A 14,688-nucleotide genomic window follows, 5' to 3' on the forward strand; every position below is an offset into this window, starting at 1 on the left:
GGCAAAGCTTACAAGGTAGGCGGTTGATTAGGCGGTATACGCTTGATTACGTGTAATAAGAGTTATTGCCCTTTTGTTCGAACAGTATGCCGTAGAAGATACTTGAGCCCGGCCCAGGTTCCCGTGGCCAACCTAACCGAATTGGCATGGAAATTGGCAGAAAGCGACTAGCTCAAGTAACCCCAATAGAATGGACTAAAGATCCGTATTTTGTTTGCCTCTTGTTAGCTCTTGCACAGCTCCAACGGAGGAAGATTAAGGCGCTGAAGCCGGCAAGCTATACTGTATGTTTCTTTTTCATTTCCTCTTTATCCTTCTAAACCCCCGCTGACTCCTCTCTAGTCACGCCTTGTCGTAACCAACATAATGGACCACGAATATATTCATCTCTACGAGGCTGATATCACGGCTGAATTGCTCAAAGCCCTTACCAATCCAAAGTCCGCCACAGAAAATATTGAAGGGCCTATGATTCGGCACAGGAAGATTTCCTTCAAGCCATACGATACCTTTAATGGCCGGCTTACTGCCGAGCTTGTTGCTCCAAGCTATGCGTATTTGAACAATATCGCTGTCGGTGTCGAACCAGACGAAGTCGGCACTAAAAGGCGGCGTCAATGTGAGGAACAAAGTAGCAGGTTGTACAAAGTGCCACGGCGGTAGCTTCCCGGTCGCAATCACAAGTTGTGGAATGGAACAGCGATACATCATCACCTTTCTTTGTCCAGCTATCATTGTCCGACTTGATTCCGGTTTGGGGTGAACTCCCTACGGGATGTCAGCTGTACCACTTTAAGACTCAAGTGCCGCCGTTTATAATAAAGACGCCAGTTCCAAGATAATAAGTGCCTGACCTCACAGAAGCAGAATGTTATCACCATTAAGTTGCCCAGGTTAATTATAAAGATCGCTCTGCGCATGCCGTAATGGCAGGTACTCTAACTTATTGTCTAAGCCACCAACAATGCGCTTGTCTCCCTAAAGCAGTCGAGCAACACTTGGATTGTCACATTATTACTTGTTTACAAGAGCTTGCAGTCGAGTATTTAATTATAAAAACCAAACTTTCACCTCCCAAGTTGCGCACGATCATTAGCCGAATGCAATCCAGATTGATGCTTGCCGGGAACGTTCAGGCGCCAGCAGTATGGGAAAGCAGTCAAGGCCTCTTCAAATACTTCCATTCTCCCCCCTCCTCCAAATTCCCTTGTCAGCATTGCTCCGTGGCTGTTAATGTCCACATTGATTTCAAGGCTAATTGATCGCCACCCCGTTTCGCCGAGACTCCAGTGAATAGGGCAATGGGTTGGGCTTTTATAGCCAGGCCTACCTACCTCCTTACCATGACAGCGCAATCCAAAACTCCCCCCCAATGCTCCTCACTATCCGCCTCCCTAAACTTCTCAATTTCCACCTCCAACCCCATCGCAATTAACATCCCAATCCCCCCTCTCCACCCTCCCCGCCCAGTTCGCTAATACCTTATGAATCTGCACATCATGGCGGTCCCCAAATCCATCCGTCATCCCCGGCTGATAAAGCCCCTTATGCTCATTCCGCGGCTTAGGTTCAAAGTCTAGATTATCCCGCCCAAGCGGTTCCCTGTTTGATTTCCGCGCGTGCCCCCTTTTACCAATCAGAAAGGGCAGTGACAGGTGGCACCCGTTGATGTAGCAGAGCCGTCTTTTCTGGACGACTGGGTGGATATAGAAGGCTGCTGGGAAGGGGCGCGGGTTTGTCCAGTGCGAGATTGTTGGGTCGGGGATTGGCTTGTCCGGGTCGCATTCGACCTGGAAGAGTCTTAGTGGGCAGTTGCCGGGGAACTGGGCCAAGGCGTTGCTGCGTGGTGTTGCAAAGTCCGCGTCCGTGATGGGCTGCCTGTCTAGAAACTCGGATGCCGTGGGGAAACGGAGGCCTGGGGCGATATACCGGAAGCGGACCTTGATGTGGGCGGTGGCCGTTAGAAACTCGTTTGCGAATGATGAGGGTGGAAGGATGTTTGGGTGCTTCTGTGTTAATAAGGATGGGTTATACCACGGTAGGTCGTTCCAGTTAGTGGTAGACTCGTTATCGTTGTTGTCGTTGTCCTTGCTGTCATCTTCTTCTTCTGGCATCCGCGCATGGATTGCAGTGACAAGACGCTTGAACGCAGCGGCAGCCTTCGCTACATCTGCAGGTGTGTACTGGTGAATCAAACCACCCACTGTCAGTTTCCTCCATGAGATAATCTGCCCTTTCATCAGTAATTACCTCGACTTTCCCCTCGTCGATCATCTGAAGGTAAGCATCTAGAATGACTTCAAGTGGCATCCACGCAAACGGAAGGGCGCAGACACCCGGCGTATCATCATAGTCTGCAATGAAGCTTGCTTTCATGGTATCCTGGTTCAACCTGGAGAAAGCAGTCAGCATAAGTCTCTAAGGTCATGACCAGGACCAATCAAGGAGGTAGTCGCCCTACAGAATGCCCTCATTATCTCCTTTCCGAAGCCTACTGAGTTCATAGAGCCGAATAAACGTCCCTGGTGGCGCCTCGCCAGTCCTCACAGCAGACATACACGTTCACCATTCGCGACGGCTCGGCTAGACCTTGGACGAAATGGAACAGCGCGCCGTCCTCTGGAGAAAAGGAGGCTCGACATAAGCGCGCCTCAGGAACTCAATCACCGACGGCCGCAGCAAGCTGGTGATCTCCTTGGAGGGTGTGGATGCCTCCCAATATGTTTGTGGTGAGGCCGTCTGCATCTTGCGGCCGCTACCTTCTACTCCTCGTCTTAGGATCTCGTTGTGTAATGCAGCGCAGCGCTCGTAATCCATTTCGTCAGGACCTAGGTCACGGACTGGACTGGATTTGGGTGATTCGGCGGTATCCCTGATCATGGGGCAACTCAACAGGATACGTTCCTGGTAAAGCTATCATGATAGCAGATGTTGTAGGACTTGGGACACAACATATTGACACATTTATAGCACCAATCTCCGACTAGGTGACGCCGGGGTCCAAATAAGGTTAGTTAGACTTCAAAGCAAAAACGTGGGACCTCCCGCCCAGGGGCGAAAAAATGCAAAAAAGAAATCGTCCTCGGACAGGATCGAACTGTCAACCTCTCGATAGCCGAACAACCTTTTCAAGTTATTCTTAACAGTCGAACGCGCTAACCAATTGCGCCACGAAGACTTGTTATGATAGAGCTACAATTATTTTGTCCTATAAAGAGTATATACAGCTCAAATTGTATTGGACCACGAAGGACTGCGTGGTGGTGAAGCGCATTGAGCATTCCTATCTCAAATATAGTACGTCTATTTAGGAGTCTCTTACGAATTTGGTGGCTTCATTTAGGCGGTCGCATGGTTCTTTTCTCAATGGATGGCCAACCGCAAGCGTAATTCCATCTTCAGTAGTACGTGGGCGCGAGATATATATTCGGAACAAACCGTAGACGTATTGCAGTGCCTTTCACAGCCCAGTTCACCTACACTTTTGCTCGACAACCCATTTCCGGTAACACTTAAGATACAGATAGCCCCACATAAGGCAAGAGTGTCTCCGCCTCAGACCCTGAAAAGATTAAGATCCAAGAAAGCCCAACCCCAATCCTCACCCAGCACCGCGAATACGAGCCCCAAACACGAGACCTACTAGCTTCGCTTTATCGACCAGCACAAGCCTCATCTCACGAGTGATAAACAGGCAATCTCCAGCTGGACACAGGTCTCCTGAAATGTTCCTCGGAGTCTCAAGCCTTCACCCCATTAAAACCCGCCAAAGTGACATCCACAACAGCGCCGGTACATGCCGCCACAGCTACACCAGCACCAGCACCAGCACCAGCACCACCCCCCTTCCTCGCCCAAAGACCAAACCAGAACAAACCCGCAGACAAAAAAAATCCAATCCCGTAAAATACTACCACTCTAGACTTCTATCCGCCGACGTCGGAGTCTGGATATCCTCAACCCTTGTTCTCGGATTGGGGGGGGGGGGGGGGGGGGTTCGGGTTTGTAAGTTTCCCTATCTAAGTTGTTCTTGAGCTCTTGGTCGATTGGGATTAGATAATGTAGATGTGCTAATGGGAATCTTACGGTGTAGTTTTTGTGCGCTTGTGCAGTGGTATTATACCGTCCGATTGTATAAGGGTGGGTTTTTGGCTGAGCATGTTGAGGAGGCGTTTAATGGGGGGTCTTGAAGGGAGATGAGATTTGTTGGGGACCCGTGCTTTACGATGGGCAGGTAGATGGTTTCGTGTATAATTATTGAAGACTCAAGATGCAGGATGTCGTAGGCGGAACAATACCTGGGTTGAGTGGGGGGAGTAGGGGGGCTGATCCAAGGACTCTTGATGGCCATCTCTATTGCGATGACCACGGATGGTAAGCCTCTAGTATGACATAGATACCTATTATCAACAGGAACAGGATTCAGAATATGTAGTAGATTAGATACTAGCCAGATACTAAGTCCTATGTAGTAGCCGCCTGCCAACCTACCACCAAACACCGTATATGCGCGAGATGAAATAAAAACAGAACACAAGGTAAAGAACCGGAAAACATCCACAGCGCAAAGAAAAGAAGAAACGACAGATAGAAAAGGGGAAAAAGAAAGCAAACCAAATCACACCGAAGGCAAGTATAAACATGGACAGCTAGGTTTACTAGCCGCCTAGACCTTAACACCAGTTGATCAATCAGTACCGCGTGAAACGGATAAATAAGAAAGAAGAGAGACACAGGAACGCCAGCAAGCCGTCGGTATATTGAGCGCCACCCCGGCGCACAAGGCGATATCGAGGCCCATTGGAACACCGCGCCCTGGTCAAGAATCTGTAACAAGGCCGCCAAGCTCGTGAAAGAGCGGAGATGAACGACAATGTAGAAGGGAGGTGAGGTAAGATAGAAGAATCCAGGACCGTTTGTCTATCGCTTTCGGTTTCGCCCTGTTCGCCGATGCATGATGAAGAAAGGTGAGAGAGAAAGCGATGCGAGAATATGTTGAATGATGATGATGGCGGGCCCGCATCATCCGACCCAATCTGCCATTGTGTACTAGACAGGCGTATTGTGGGATAATGCAAAGCAAAGCGGCGTATGTATGTATGGACGGGCGTGTGCACTGCGTACTGTATGTAAGGGATCAAAGCCGAGAAGATTTGCGCCAACGCCGACCATGACCCTGTAAATGCGTAGACCCGACCCGAGACCCAATCAGACAACGCCGGACCCGATGTATGATGCATATATGATAAGACTGTTGTGAGGAGAGGAGAAAGAGGAACGGAAATGGCAGGAAGATCACGCATCATCTATCGTATCATCATCGGATCCATCGTTCAGCAGTGGACTCGAAGACGGCAGTTTGCGGCCGGCCCCATACACCATCTCCATCAGCTTGGCCTTCTGCTTCTCCCTTACAGAGCGCAGGTAATCGTATGTTCCCTTTAGACCTCGAATCTGGCCATCAATTACCGACTCCACGGGGCCGAGTGTGCGCCCTCCACTTCCCGAATCGAGGGAGCCGGCGAAACTGACTGAGTCGTTGCGCCGGACTAAGGGACTGACGAGCTTGCGGCGCAGCGTCTCGAGGTTGACTTTTAAGGTGAGGAGGCGCCCGCGGTGGTCCATGAGGAGGTGCTTATTTGCGACGGTGCGACTGCGCACGTTTGCGAGGAGTCGCTTGTTCTTCTCATACTTGCGCACAACGGCTGCATCGGGGCCGAGTACCCGGGTCCAAAGGGAGCTGAGCATTTCGCCCTCGGCGCGCTCTTGCGCATCGGACTCGCGGACGACTGTGCGCTGGAGATTAAGAAACTGGCGGTCGATGGACTCGAAGAGCGCAAACAGCGCCGTTGAGTGCGTCAGTTCACCTTCGATAGACTCTTCCAATACAGACAGGAACTCAGTGAACGTCCGCGTGAGAGTCGCACGAGTGCGCTGGGCCGAAGTCTGCCCGAATACGGCTGTGACAATTGTCCCGAATGATGTTGGGACAGTAGTGAGTTCAGTAGCATCAGCTCCTGTACCTGCGACTCGTTCAAGCGTCCCGAGTCGCGAAAGCATATCTTGCACATTGTCGAATACAATCGTTGGCAAACTACTTGGAGGTTGCGACGACAAGGTTTCCAGCTCGCGCTTAGCCCAGTCCATAACCAGGAGGATGGAATCAACGTCCGAGTCAACATTGGCAAAGAAGCGCGTTAGCTCGAGGGAGAGCGACTTGAGCGACTCGGACAGCTCATCGAGTTGGCCCACGATAATAGGTGCGCTGGTCATGTTTGTCCCTCGTACCGACTCACTCAAGTCCCAAACGGCCACACCAGTCTCTTGTAAGGTTCCAATCTGCTGCACGCCGTTCTCAGAGTAATAGATAAGCGGCTCAAACGAGCGTGCAAAGCCCGATAGCTTGACAAGATCTGGAATTGCCGATGGAATATTCGGCATAAACAGGACGCGCATGAATGCGATGGCCACTAGGGCTATCAGGACGGTCAATGTGGCGTTTGATTTCGAGCTGGTGAGTTGGTCGACCTTGGATCGCAGGTAAGTAAAAAAAGCGACAAATGGCTCGCGATGTTGAACTTCTGCACGCACAGCGAATCGGATATCTTTAAAAACCGAGGTGTTAGTATATCCCGCGCCAGCAAGCTGGACAGGGTGATCAAACCAAGGAAACCCTACAATTGCTTATGTTATTTTCGTTCTTAAAATCCAGTGCTTCAGCGTCAGCGATGGACCGAACAGGGACCCGTCTTGGGCTGGGTGAGCGACCCTTTAGTGGTAGTGGTGAGGTGGCTGCCTCGTCGGGCAAAGGTACATTCGCGGCGACGTCGGCGACATCCCCTCCCGCTTCAGGAGAGCGAGGGCTGCGATGCCCTGCCGCTGGAGCCTCGGGCGCATCTTCATACTGTGGGCTGGCTTCTCGCGATTGCGATGGGCTAAGTCCCACGGTCGGTTTGAGGCTAAATCGGTCGTGGTCGATCTTGCGCTCGTAGGGCTGGTGGCGGTACCACCCACTCCCTGGAGTATGGTCATACCTTCGAAAGCCGGGCGGCGACCAGCGATCACCAGCAGCTATTGTATCTTCATCTTCGCCATCTGATTCCTCCGACCGAAACCCTGAGTGTTGCGACGGGAGACCAAATATCGGTGAGCGATGCGCATTGCTTGTGTTCTCAAAGTCCTCGAGCGAGGCATCCAGCGATGGATGGTCGTCGAAGACGTTATCTAGCTCGTCCAGCATAATGGACGGCGTTGCGCGCGGGGGGTTCTGTAGTTGTAGGGCCACCTCCAGTGTTCAATGTCCTTCTAAACCGCCTGGGATGGTGGTTCAAGAAGGGAGGAAGGGTGGGAGGTTCGCAGAGGCGCTAAGGTATAGTATTGGTGAGACTAGCAGGATGAAGGTGGGGAGATGCAAGTGAAGGAGGGACGAGCGTCGAGTCCAACACAAGAGCAGCGGGGAAGAAAGATAAGAACAATAGCAAGCTAGAAGAAGCTGCAGAGACAGCGCAGGAGTGTTGAAGAATAATGCGATAATGCGACGACAGGAGGGACAAGGTCGAACCCCGAGCAGCCTTGGTGCCTGAGGTCTGGTCTGGCCAGGCTGACAAGTCACAGCGCACGAATACCGGGGTGAGAGGGAGGGATGGGAGGAGGTAGAGTTACAAACGAATTGTATTCAGCGGTATATAGGTAGGTAGGTAGGTAGGAGTATCTTCTCAATCGAGTGTGTTTCAAGACTGTTGTCCACGTTAGTGTTGCTGCTGCTGGCAATGAAAGCACCCGGTCCAGCGTGAATAGCAAGTGTTTCATCCAATGTTCAAGGCAAGAGGCAAATAACTGACAAGGAGACAAGTTGCCCCTCGCATGCTCTGCTTCAGACCTGGCTTTCCTCGACCGGAAACGTGAATTGCGCCTTGGGGACAGTGGTGGTGCTGGGGAATTTATGAGGGGGCGCAGGCAGAGGAGGCTGGGCCAATGAGGCAATTATCTGTGAGAGGGGGTCATGTGCCTGCGATGTGCCAACTGATTGACCTGCTGGGAATAACCGGTCTGTTCCGGCCTGCTTCGTCTGTCTGTCGAGGACCTTAACCGTCGAGTTCGCGAATCATAATTCTGTCTCCTGTCTTAGTCTCTGGCCAGAGACAGCAGGAGTCATGTCTGGAGAACACCCTCTCCTTCCAGCCAATCGTCCCTCCATGCTACGACCGCTGCATACCTGGACTCCTGGAGTAATCTGTCGATCGTCAACCTGCTTGCCAACTCATCATTGGGCGGTACAGTCAAGCAACAGCTGAGAACGGGCCATCGCCACCGGACTTGAATGCAGGTCTCTGGCGGTATCGATAAGGCGAGTCTTATCTGTCCTCGGCTTGGCGATATCCGAGCCACGTGATAGCACAAATCACGTGGGATGACGAGGGCTGCAGGTTAAAAATAGACTGTCGCAAGTTAGAGAAGGGATGAAGAAGCAGTATGATCGTGAGAGGAGACTCTTTTATTCATTAAGGCCGCGGCCTGAGTAAACCATGATACAAAGCTGATGAAAACATGACCGTGAAGGAAACCGAGGGAATATGAAAGTAGTAGACAAGACGGCGAAGGAAACAAGATCTATGTTATCCACAATGTTCCGACGCAATCGAAGCCAGGTCTAAAAGGTGTATTGGTACAGTGCCCGTCTGTCGGCTCGCCAAAGCAATCCACCAGTGGGCGTTTATGTCGTCTATCGCGAAATTTAAGCGGTGTTCTCCTTGAGGTAGCTGTAGAGAAAACTGTTAGCATCTTGAACATGTTTTGAAAAGGCGGAAGACATACGTGATGAGGTCGTTCCTCTCCTTGCCCTTCTTGAGACCACCGAAAGCCATCTTGGTACCGGGGATGAACTTCTTGGGGTTCTCGAGGTACTTGAACAGGGTGTTCTCGTCCCAGGTGACACCGGCCTGCTTGTTGGCGTCGGTGTAGGAGTAGCCCTCGGCGGAACCGGTGCTACGGCCGAAGAGACCGTGAAGGTTGGGGCCGACCTTGTGGGCACCACCGTCCTCAACAGTGTGGCACTGCTTGCAACGGGTGTCGAAGAGCTTAGCACCCTTGGTGGCGTCGCCTGAAGGAATCGACTTGTTAGCGTCTGCGTTCTGTTTCGCCTTCTTCTCCATCTCGTCAAGTTCGGCTTGGTGGTTGCTCAAGGCAGTGGTGAAGCAGTAAGCGTCAAAGCTGGTCATGGTGACGTGCGATCGCAGTGGGTTTGATTGCGGTGAAGCAGGAAAACTGTCAATTGCGCAGGGCTTAGAGATACCAGCGGTGATTGAGGTTTTCTAGGCGACCAAGATACCAACATGAAAGTGTTGAAATTTATACTCGGTTGTGTTGAGACTGCCAGTGTTCAAAGGCTGAGAGAACAGCAGCCAGGCGAATCCCCTTCACAACTGCCCCCTTTCGCCCTTTCGCAAGTCGCAAAAGCCATCATGAAGGAGCTCCGTATGAATGCCATCGACCATCGACTGAGAGACAACCACGCGCCGAACCCAAACCAAGGAGTGAATTGCACGCGAAAGGAAAAGACTCACCGGGAGAGAAGCTGTCAGCACCCTTGGCCATTGTGAAGATTAAGAATAAGGAGGTGGGAGAGAAAGAAGAGAGGTGTGAAAGTAAAGTGGTATAGTACAGAGACTGGTAGACGATGAGAGTCAGAGACAATTGAAAGAGAAGAACTAACAAAACAGGCCGGAGGGAAGGAAAAAAACTCGGGAGGAATTTGTAGAGCTGGTTTCTTCCCTGCTTGCCCCCGACGGCTCCCGTGATCCGGCTTCTGGCCAATCACGACGCAGATGATTCAGCTTGGAACGGGCGCTGCCGGGTCAGGAATTCGGTCACCGCTGTCCAAGAGGGAGATTAGAGTACCAGGCGCTCTTTATTGAGTCTTTTCGAGTCTCTTCTATTACATTTTACAGGCAATATTACGGTATCAAAGGGCCTGTATAGCCGCAGTATACTTCCGCATTGATCATCACCTAAGCAACCCTGCTAGATCGAAACATCGTTGATCAGGCGCATTCCGTCATGGTATGATCTCATTCCAGCTCATAGCTAAAACTGGGACTGGGAGAACAACACTCCGGGTTCTGGATGGCGGTGGATATGGCCCTCCGTAATGTCAATTCTGCGCCCGGCCATTCGCTTACATCTGGCGAGTTTTTTCCGCTCTCCCCGGCCTTGCTCCGAGGTGGTCTGATGCCTTAACCGGGGGAAAGTTGCCTGGGTGCCTGAAGTAGGTATATCACGTGATGGTATTTTCGGAGTCAGTTGTCACCACCAAAAAAGTTGTCTGCCGTAAGACACAAGCAATAGCCAACGATCCCGACCACACGAGTCCGGAGATCTCAAAATGGCCCCCGCACAAATCCCCCGCTTCCTCCTCCCCCGAGGCGCCCCCTCACCACGTACCCTTCTCGCCCTGACAAGGCCCATCCCGCGCGCTCCAATCCACCGCTGCGCATCAAACAAGTCAAAGCAACCCGAAGAAAAACAGCGCGTCCTCGAAAAACCAGACAAATTTCGCCCCCCCTCCCATGGCGCCCGCCGCGTCGTCCAAACCCGCAATGGGCGAGTCGTGAACTATCCCGGTCCCAAACTTAGTGAAAAGGAAGAAGCCGAGCGCAAGACGAAGCAGTACCCGAATATGTTTCCCGCGGAGGGAACAGTCATGTTTAAATTCTTGACGAGTCGGTGGATTCATGTTTGGATTGCTATGGTTAGTCACATCCTATCGTACTCTTTTTCTCTAGTTGATTTTGGTTGTATGTGGGAATTAATTGATGCTGATACTAATATTTGTGCTAAAGGGTGTGTTGACGTCGTTGGCGACGTTTACTTTCACGACGAACTTCCGCGCTACGAGTCCCTTTGCGCATCTTCTGCCCCCCTGGAGCGGATTACTCTCTCACCCAATCGATACGGTCTCGCAAGCGCTCTCTGTATTCCGCATGCACGTGCAGCATACCTCTGTTGAGACGAGGGAGAAGCGTCAGCGACGAGTCGAGGACGCTGAGAAGAGGAGACAGTTTCGCGTTGCGCATGGGCTGGAGGAGCCGAGTGAGGCGGATGCTGCTGGTGCCAACAAGGAGCAGGGTGCGGTTGTGGAAATCGATGACCAGTCACCTATTGCTGTTGAGGCTCAACAGGGGAGTGGAGCGGTTCAGGCCCAGGGAGAATATGTTGATTGGGAGGGGAAGAAGAGGCCTGTTAAGAAGTGGTTGGGGATTTGGTAGACTTCGCTTATGACTGGATGGGTGTGAACGGGTGGGCGAGTGAATAGGTGCTGGGGTTGTCGGGGAGCGGCTGTGATAGAGACATCAGCGGTGTATACCTCGGGTGTCATACTGATACCTCTCTTCAGTTGAATTATGATTTCCGGCAGTGGATACCGAACCAGGTCCACGCGTCGTGTATAGTATGCTGCATACCGTGATATCAATACGTTTCTCGTCTCTTCACTTCTTTATTTCTTCGTCATCCTCTGTGCCCTGCTATTGCAACCCAGCTAGTAGTTGCATACCCCATACAACGATTCGCACCAACACTTTATTCTCCTCTCGCCCAAGTCATTGACGTCCCCTCATAGTGTCAAATTTGTTGGATTAAGATATGAACTAGCCCGGCTAGCTCAATCGGTAGAGCGTGAGACTCTTAATCTCAAGGCTGCGGGTTCGAGCCCCGCGTTGGGCTTTCTTTTTTGCCCTTTTTCCTTTTCCTATCTTCACATTTCGCCTTTTGCATGGAGCACTCGCGGCGCTTTCGCAAAGTGTCTCTTATCTAGGTTCGACGGATGGTTAGCAAGCAAAAAAATAAATAAAAAATGAATGGCTACCGCTAACCGGGAGTTGGCTTGCTGAATTGCGTAGTTGCTAGGCGATTAAGTTTTGTGGTTCCGTGGGTGCAATTCATGGGGCCCTCGACCGTTAAGATATATATATCGCTTGGTAGCTTGCGACCTTACTTTACACCTGACTCATACTTTGATGTTTACTAGACATTACTCGCTGCAGGTTCTTCAGATAAGGGACGTACGGTATATGTTTGAGGCCAAAGAAAATCCGTATACGAATAGGGCGTGAAGTTAAGAAGTCAGATGAATCGAAATTGCGCCGGCAGTTGCAGATGCATTTCTAATCTATGTTTATGTACATGGCTAATGGCACTGCAAGCACTATCCTCAGCCTCGCTGCGGATCAACAGGGCTACAGGTGCCATGTACGTTCCTGAGGCATACTTCTCGCACATCGAACTCCACGTAGATACATTGACTGGCGCAGGCTGTGACGAGGCCTGCCAGCGCTGATTAGGTACGCAGGTTTGCGGTGCGGCGCAGCGTAACTGGACTGGATGCGCTGGAGTGCATGGATGCGTGCCTTCTTTCAGACGCAGTGCGAACGTCAAGGGTTCACACGGATCGTTCGACTTCAGGTCTCAACACCCTCCAACCCCTCAAGCACCTCCTCCCCCACACCCCCCTTCTCAAGAACCATCTTTACCATCCGCGCAATAGTCCCCCTCTTAACACCACCCCGTCTAGGCCTCCAAACACCCGGAACCTCTTCCTCGCCCGTACCAGGATTCAAAATCGCATTCTCCTCCGCAAGCGCCGCATTGCCCACCGTCGCAACATTCTCACTATTAGGAACACCCGGCTGCGTCAATCTCGACGGCGGATCAATCGTTCTGATCGAAAGCAGCTTCAAAGCACCAGACGCAGAATCATGCGTTATTGACAATGCAAGCACTGCGTCCGCAACGGCGATTTCCTCGCGGGTGGGGTCGAAGATTATATTTTGGCTCACGGAGATCACCAATAATGTGACGGGTGGTCGGACTTTGTGCACGTTGATTTGCCCGGGTATTGAGGGTGATGGTTTTGTGCGTGGGTAGAGGTACTCTGCTGCGTCCCAGTCGTCGTCGAAGAAGGGGTCTTCTTCGCCTTTTGATTTGAGTTTGGGGAGTTTTGTTGCGAGGAGGGCGAGGTGTGTTGTTAGGGAGAGGAGGGGGAGGGGGTATGACAGTGGTTGTGAGAGAAGAAGCACCTGTATAGAGTATCATTGTTAGCATTCATGGAGTCCACCATCAGGGAACGCAATAAAGAATGGGGAAAACTCACATCAATATACAACCTCCAATGCCACCTCCGATTAATCACAAGCCGTCCCTTCAACCCACCCACCATACCTTCCTGACCATCATTGTCACTGGAATCACTAACACTCTCAACAAGCGGCTCCCTCATCATCTCCGCCAAAAACACCGGAAGGGCATCATCGTCCCTAAACCCCGGGATCTCAATCGCCATTTGCACCCATGACCCTTGACCCTCAACACTGCCACTCCCTCCCTTCTTCTCTCCACTCCCCTCACCACCTTCACTATCTGGATGCGCCTGCCCCGGCCCAAGAACAGTCCTCTCAACCTCAGCTTTAACACCGACAACAGCCTGCGTCCCGTCCGCGAAGCCCACGCGCGCAGAGCCGTTCGTACCGGGGAGGATGTCTGTTTCGGCGCTCAAGGGGCGGAATTGTGTTGGGCTGCGTCCGTCGGGGCGGATGGGTGTACCGGGGAGGGAGAGTGAGGTATGTAGGTAGGAGAGTTCGGCGGGGGAGATGTGAGGGGTGACGGAGGCGGAGGAGGCTTGTCGTTGGGCGGACATTTTGAATCAAAGTGTCTGTGTTGGATTGGAGGTATGGGTTGTGTATGGAGGGGTATCTGAGGTGAATCCGTGGGTTCGTAGAGCTCGTTAGAGCTTCTCTATCAGCTGCGACTGGAGCTTTCGGCTTGAAAGCGTAGCTTAATGACGGTGAAATATTCTGCGTTCGCGATCAAAAAAAGGGTACCGCGACTCAGGGAGAGGAGTCTTGAGGATGGGAAAAGCGGTAATTGCCGCAAGATTGGCTTTGAGGAATGTTCTTTCAAGATCAGGCTTGATCGCGATGCGGGTTCGACTTTATGAAATTCTGCGACGGGCGGAGGATTGTTGTTCCGCCCGGCTTGCTTTACAGAATCGTACTTAACCAACATGATGTACTATGACTACGAGGATTAACCAGGATGAGGAAATCTACATTTGAGAAGAATGTTGATATTAGACAATCCATTTATTCCACTGCTGGACGATAGTATATATATGTATGTAGGTAGATGTAGCTATGTAAGTAAACAATCAGAGTTCCTCCGCCGGAAAATGTGGTGCAGTATATTACAAGATTGTGTCAGAGCCGTCCACCCGTGGACGTCATGCAAATCGAGAGAAAAATTGTACAGGTGAGAAAAGAATTTTTGGGGGGTGGTGGTGGCACATCATTTCCTGTGAACATGATGGTTGTAAGGAAAGATTGAATGGGGAGGTGATAGGTAAGTAGTAGGTGAAGTGAGAGTGAGTGAAGAGGAAGGGTAGGTAGGTAGAAGGAGGGAGGGACAAAAGAAAAGACGACGCTCGAGGTGGAGATAGATCCGAAGGTGAACATGGAGGGTAGTATATAGGTAAGGTAGGTAGGTAGGTATGTATATAAAGAACGGTGAATGCACGATCCGCTCAGCGGATGTGTCGATATGCAGAAGATGGATATAGGCAGGCAGGAAGGAAGGAACCGGAAGGCAACAAATGTGTGTGCCGAAAACGCTGTGCGAGGCCGTCTGTATCTATAAAAA

The 14,688-nt window shown here is 51.4% G+C and overlaps 6 protein-coding genes and 2 non-coding genes across 8 annotated transcripts; 3 read left to right on the forward strand and 5 right to left on the reverse strand.

The window, feature by feature from the left end:
* Positions 1 to 218: 218 nt before the first annotated feature.
* Positions 219 to 831, forward strand: BDV14DRAFT_28509 (uncharacterized protein). The gene is made up of 2 exons (XM_073776450.1): positions 219 to 284; positions 343 to 831. Exon 2 carries the CDS (start codon positions 367 to 369, stop codon positions 661 to 663), a length of 297 nt encoding a protein of 98 aa, XP_073621674.1. The 5' UTR covers positions 219 to 284; positions 343 to 366; the 3' UTR covers positions 664 to 831.
* A 240-nt stretch (positions 832 to 1,071) lies between these two features.
* BDV14DRAFT_207500 (uncharacterized protein) lies at positions 1,072 to 2,880 on the reverse strand (the record flags this gene model as incomplete). Its single annotated transcript, XM_073775145.1, has 5 exons — positions 1,072 to 2,183; positions 2,251 to 2,392; positions 2,462 to 2,532; positions 2,567 to 2,617; positions 2,668 to 2,880. The coding sequence occupies 5 exons, from the start codon at positions 2,878 to 2,880 to the stop codon at positions 1,404 to 1,406; spliced, it is 1,257 nt and encodes a 418-aa protein (XP_073621675.1). The 3' UTR covers positions 1,072 to 1,403.
* Positions 2,881 to 3,077: 197 nt separating this feature from the next.
* Positions 3,078 to 3,178, reverse strand: BDV14DRAFT_t149. The gene has a single exon. It is a non-coding gene; the product is annotated as a tRNA-Asn (tRNA).
* A 2,117-nt stretch (positions 3,179 to 5,295) lies between these two features.
* On the reverse strand, positions 5,296 to 7,240 carry BDV14DRAFT_194346 (uncharacterized protein; the record flags this gene model as incomplete). The annotated part of the gene is made up of 2 exons (XM_073771910.1): positions 5,296 to 6,605; positions 6,679 to 7,240. The coding sequence occupies 2 exons, from the start codon at positions 7,238 to 7,240 to the stop codon at positions 5,296 to 5,298; spliced, it is 1,872 nt and encodes a 623-aa protein (XP_073621676.1).
* Positions 7,241 to 8,734: 1,494 nt separating this feature from the next.
* On the reverse strand, positions 8,735 to 9,218 carry BDV14DRAFT_194347 (c-type cytochrome; the record flags this gene model as incomplete). Its single annotated transcript, XM_073771911.1, has 2 exons — positions 8,735 to 8,759; positions 8,815 to 9,218. The coding sequence occupies 2 exons, from the start codon at positions 9,216 to 9,218 to the stop codon at positions 8,735 to 8,737; spliced, it is 429 nt and encodes a 142-aa protein (XP_073621677.1).
* A 1,111-nt stretch (positions 9,219 to 10,329) lies between these two features.
* On the forward strand, positions 10,330 to 11,653 carry BDV14DRAFT_186197 (uncharacterized protein). Its single transcript, XM_073770774.1, has 2 exons — positions 10,330 to 10,747; positions 10,839 to 11,653. The coding sequence occupies exons 1-2, from the start codon at positions 10,382 to 10,384 to the stop codon at positions 11,262 to 11,264; spliced, it is 792 nt and encodes a 263-aa protein (XP_073621678.1). The 5' UTR covers positions 10,330 to 10,381; the 3' UTR covers positions 11,265 to 11,653.
* Positions 11,649 to 11,721, forward strand: BDV14DRAFT_t148. The gene has a single exon. It is a non-coding gene; the product is annotated as a tRNA-Lys (tRNA).
* Positions 11,722 to 12,502: 781 nt separating this feature from the next.
* Positions 12,503 to 14,026, reverse strand: BDV14DRAFT_186202 (exosome non-catalytic core subunit RRP42). Its single transcript, XM_073770775.1, has one exon. The coding sequence runs from the start codon at positions 13,688 to 13,690 to the stop codon at positions 13,022 to 13,024; it is 669 nt and encodes a 222-aa protein (XP_073621679.1). The 5' UTR covers positions 13,691 to 14,026; the 3' UTR covers positions 12,503 to 13,021.
* Positions 14,027 to 14,688: the final 662 nt, after the last annotated feature.

This window comes from Aspergillus stella-maris, assembly GCF_047715825.1.
Source record: "Aspergillus stella-maris strain CBS 113639 unplaced genomic scaffold BDV14scaffold_139, whole genome shotgun sequence".
In the NCBI taxonomy this organism is placed as follows: Eukaryota; Fungi; Ascomycota; class Eurotiomycetes; order Eurotiales; family Aspergillaceae; genus Aspergillus; species Aspergillus stella-maris.

Excerpts from the sequence above, each read along its gene's own strand:
- BDV14DRAFT_28509 (XM_073776450.1), top strand. The coding sequence starts at position 367 with ATGGACCACGAATATATTCATCTCTACGAGGCTGATATCACGGCTGAA.
- BDV14DRAFT_186197 (XM_073770774.1), top strand. The coding sequence starts at position 10,382 with ATGGCCCCCGCACAAATCCCCCGCTTCCTCCTCCCCCGAGGCGCCCCC. Across the intron at positions 10,748-10,838 it reads TTCATGTTTGGATTGCTATG|GGTGTGTTGACGTCGTTGGC; the intron begins GTTAGTCACATC and ends TTTGTGCTAAAG.
- BDV14DRAFT_186202 (XM_073770775.1), bottom strand. The coding sequence starts at position 13,690 with ATGTCCGCCCAACGACAAGCCTCCTCCGCCTCCGTCACCCCTCACATC.